General features: G+C 38.8%; 1 protein-coding gene across 1 annotated transcript in view; it reads right to left on the reverse strand.

The window, feature by feature from the left end:
• Window positions 1-4,771, reverse strand: part of rars1 (arginyl-tRNA synthetase 1) — a gene marked incomplete at its 3' end in the record, with an annotated part of 26,332 nt that overhangs the window by 6,616 nt on the left and 14,945 nt on the right. The window contains 1 exon segment of the mRNA XM_037687771.1: window positions 392-497. Coding sequence (XP_037543699.1) covers window positions 392-497 — 106 coding nt within the window.

Raw genomic sequence — 4,771 nt, forward strand, 5'->3', positions numbered from 1 at the left:
GTCTGGAACCAAACAGGACCGGGTCTGGAACCAAACAGGACCGGGTCTGGAGCCAAACAGGACTGGATCTGGAGCCAAACAGGACCAGGTCTGGAACCAGGACAGAGTCTGGAACCAAACAGGACCGGGTCTGGAGCCAAACAGGACCGGGTCTGGAGCCAAACAGGACCGGGTTTGTCCACTTGTTTCATCAGAACCCCCTCGTGTTCCACGGGGAGACTTATTTCCATTCTGAGCGCGTTTGTTTGTTTCCTGCTACAAACGTCAGATCAGGATGTTCCAGATGGAGCCACGAGTTCTCATGAGTTTTTATTGCATCATCAAGTTGACCTCTGACCTGGACAGAACTACAAACCCATTTCCTCTGGGCTCCTCCTCCTCGTCGTCTCACCTTGTCTCGCTCTTTTTCTTTCAGTTTGTCCATGGACCTCTTCAGTCCCTCCTCCAGCAGGTCCATCAGCCTCACCGTGTCTCCAGACCGAGTCTTAAACTTCTTCCTGAGCAGGAAACACAAAATAAATAAATATATATAATAAATAAACACTCGATCCAGAAACGAGAACCAACTCCAAGACAAGCAGCTGGTTCTAACGAGGCCAGAACCAAACAGAACTTCATGATCAGAAGCTACTGGATCACTCGTTGCTGCAGTGAGCTCTTAATGTCTCGGGAACAGAAGCAGCGGGAGAAATTCCTGATGGAGTCTGGTGCAGCGAACGCATCACGGGACCGATGTCTGCCCCTCCCCTCAGTTGACCACCGGGCTTTTAGCAGAACCCGGTTCTTGTTGATCAGAGGAGCAGAGATCGTCTGAAGACGAGAAGGGGGTCTCTGCAGACCAAAAGTGGGCGTTTCTGGCGAATAGGCGTTTGTCGGCGGCGAACACTGATTGGCTGTGGGTAACCCTCAAAGTCACGAGTCATTGATGAGGTAACGTTTCTTTGCGATGTTTGACAAAGAAATATGGTTTATTGTACTTATAAAGTATGTTATGTTTTCACTTATGCATTTTATTGAAGTACGTTTATTGTAGGTCACGATAGTTTCGACCGTTCTCTCGTTGTTGTCGTAACGCACTGAGGTAAAGTGAGCCTCCACTCGGCTCCTTTTCAAAATAAAAGCTGAAAATAAAAGTTCTTAATACTTGAAAAATAAATATTTAAAAGCTGTGTATAACTGAAAAATATGAAAAAAATAAAACAAAAGTTGTTATTAGCTGAAAAATAAATAAATAAAAGCTGCTAATTATATCTATGTCTTTCTGCCATGTCAGGGACCACTCTCACTTCAGACTGACTCTAGAAGACCCCAAGATGTTGCCCAACAATGTTGACCAACATCTGATGTTGACTTTCATTACTCAATAATGAGTAATAACTTATTCAATAAAAAGTCTGTAATTTGTCAATAATAGTCAATAATTCATTCAAGAATAGATTATGGGTGTTTGGTATGGCTCAGTGGCTAAAATGGGTTGGGTGTTAGAGAAATTACTTAATTTTCAATTACCTGAATGTACAAATTCCTTCATTTATAGTTAAACTTTAGGAAATCAACTTTTTTTTTCTTGTGAAAAAAATATCAAAATTAACTTTAAAATCCAATCCAGGATTAAGTAACAACTAGCAACACCCTAACTGTACTATGTTCTGTGTTTCCAACAGATGCTACGATGACTTCTAGAAATGGATGTCCCAATAAACACAATAAAAAAATTCAATGATGCATCAAATGTTGTCTGAGTATGTTTTAAGGTAATAACAAATGTGAAATCTGGAAAACAAAGATAATTCCTGAATCTGTCTTGTGTGCTTTGATGTGTACATAAGTTTATTGGAGGTCCTGAAACAACTTTTCTGAGAACGCAAAGATTTTTATTTTACCTTTGGCCAAGATGTCAGTTTGAAATCAGGCTGCTTACTGCAAAACCAAGAGGTTTTTTAAGACGGTCTTCATTTGTATTGTTTTGTCGACTATAAGCTAAATGTAATTTCTAAAATATGGATAAATCTGATCTCATCATGCAGCATGAGCAACTGGGTATAGGTGTGAGGGCCAAAAGTCTGGTTATGTACTGACTCCTAAATGTGCTGGTTTTCTACTGAAACATGGAGTAGGGTTGACCTTTAAAATGTGAGACAGCTGAGGAAGTTAACCAGTAAACAGAAATACCTGCTCCAGTTGCAGAAATCTTACAGAAACTGACAATCACTCATCTGTAGTGACTGCAGGTTGAACAAGACAATGTGAAGTTAAAGGAAACGTTCTTTGTCCCAAGGCCAGTTTAAGTATCATTAATATTTTTCTTTCTTTATGAATCGATTGTAACTTTGTTCACATTTTTCAACAACCAAAATGGAATTTGTTTTTTAATGTTATGGCTAGGTATTAAAAAAAACCCTAACATTTAGCTCTCCCCACTACCCAGTTATGTTGCTCTTATTTTGAAATGTAACCGGAAGTTCTGTGTTAAGAGAGTCGAAAAAAGAAGTTATGGAGACGCCGCGGCAGTATACTGGAGCAATGTCGAACCGAGACGCCGCTAATGTCGAACCGGTTAACACCATAGACATAATATGCCTGTGGTTAACACAATCTGCCAATAACGCCTTGTTTTTAGACATCATGTGTCTGTGGTTACGGCATTTTATCGTTCAGCCTTTTTTTTTCTATCGTCCAATCAGATGTGGCCGTCCAGACACGCCCATTTTTCTATTGTCCAATCAGATGTGGCCGTCCAGACACGCCCATTTTTCTATCGTCCAATCAGATGCGGCCGGCTAGAAACGCCCATTTTCCTATCGTCCAATCAGATATGACCGCCCAGATACGCCCACTTTCCTATAGTCCAATCAGATATGAGCGCCCAGATACGCCTTCCGAATTTGCCTGCAGAGACCCCTTCTTGCTGAAGACGGTGCTGCCACAGAAACTGGTCAGAAAACTACCGAAGTAATTACAGCAGAAAGTCTGAAACAAACTGCCGCCTAACGAGGAAAACACCAGAAAATGTTCAGCTGCTCTGAAAAACACAAAACTAAAAGTATTTAAAAATAAAAATTATTTTCTGAACAGAAACAATAAAAAGGAAACCAAGACGTGACGCTGAGAACTGAAGTGCGTTGAAGCTGAAACAGCTATTTAATTCAAAAAGCTACATATTAGCTAAACGCTAAATGTAGCAAACTGCTAGCTTAAAGAGGAAAACCATTAGGTAGAAGCTAAAGGAAAAAAAGGCTAGCCGAAAGCTGTAAAACGTTAGCCGCAAGCAGCAAAACACTAAACAAAGTCGTGCAGAAAGCTAGCTAACGGTAGCAAAAGACTTAAAAAACCTGAGGTAGCAAAGGGTTGGCTAAAATCTTAAAGTAGTAAAAATGGAGCGAAAACTCATATTTCCTTAATTTTAGTGCCTAATAACAGTGCCTAAATATATAAAAAACAACAAAAGGGGAGTTAAAAATAACAAGAGGCAGTTACTGAGTAGCTAAAGGTTGTAGAATGATAGCTAAAAGTGAAAAGAAGCAAAACATTACCTGAAAATTAAATGTAGTGAGAGGCTAACTAAAAGTAGCAGAAGGATAGCTAAAAGCTCAAGTTGTATAAGGCTAACGAGAAACTAAAAGTAGAGTGGTAGCTAAAAGCAAAAAGGTTAAAAACTATAAAAATGAAAGCCTAGCTAAAAGTAGCTAAACTTATTTTTAAATTACACACTAAAATCATGAACAGCCTAGCAAACAGCAGCAAATGTTTTGGGCTACTCTTCATTTGGCTTTTGTTATATTTGATAGTTTTAGCCATGTTTTTGGTACCAAAAACGTGGCTAAAAGCTAAAAAAGATAAGAGCAAAAAGATAAAAGCTGCAAAAGGTAGCTAAAAACTCAAATTCTTGTAACACCAACTTACTAAAAACATGTTTTTTATTTTTGATTTTGACATTTCTTTAAATGTGATTTTCTGGGCAGAAATAATTTGAAGGTAATCACTGAACTAAACTTTGAACATCAGGATAAAAAAAGCTAAACGGATTCTTTGAGAACTCAACGAGCTGCATCGTTCCCGTCCTGTTGTTACATTTCTGGTAATGTTCCGTTTTATTCGGCTCACACGAGTGAGCAGACTCAGAGACACAAATCAAATAAGAGGCTGAAAACTTAGCAAGCAGGCATCAAGCTGTTATTGTCAGGCAGAGAGAAGAAAACAAAAATTGCAGAGAAAACCAATTAAAATTTAACCAGCAGAGCTTTAAAAACTCACAGCTGAACAGCAGCTGCAGGTCATACAAATGACTATAAATACAGAAAAGTTAAACTGATCAGTAAATAAAGTTTAAGACTAATGAGGACATCCAAAGTTTCCAAAACTCTGGATCTTTTATTTTGAAGAAACCAATGAACTGATCTTTGTCAAGATTTAAACTGTTTAACCGACTGCTTCTGACTCCATCTTCAGTCTGTGGGTAAAACACATCTGTCCATCAATAAAAGCTGAATTAGAATCTACAACAGTAGCATTAGCATGATCAGAATAAGTATTAGTTAATAAGCTTCAAGTGTAGTAAGAATAAAAGTAGCCAAACTAGCATTAGCAGAAGTGTTATAAGCAATAATAGCATTAGCAGTAATAGCATTAAGAGTAGCATTAGCAGCAGTAGTAGCATTAGGAGCAGTAGCATTAGCAGCAGTAGTAGCATTAGCAGCAGTAGCATTAGTAGCAGTAGTAGCATGAGCAGCAGTAGCATTAGGAGCAGTAGCATTAGGAGCAGTAGCATTAG

The sequence above is a fragment of the Nematolebias whitei genome, chromosome 14 (genome assembly GCF_014905685.2).
Source record: "Nematolebias whitei isolate Nwh7 chromosome 14, NemWhi1, whole genome shotgun sequence".
Taxonomy (NCBI): Eukaryota; Metazoa; Chordata; class Actinopteri; order Cyprinodontiformes; family Rivulidae; genus Nematolebias; species Nematolebias whitei.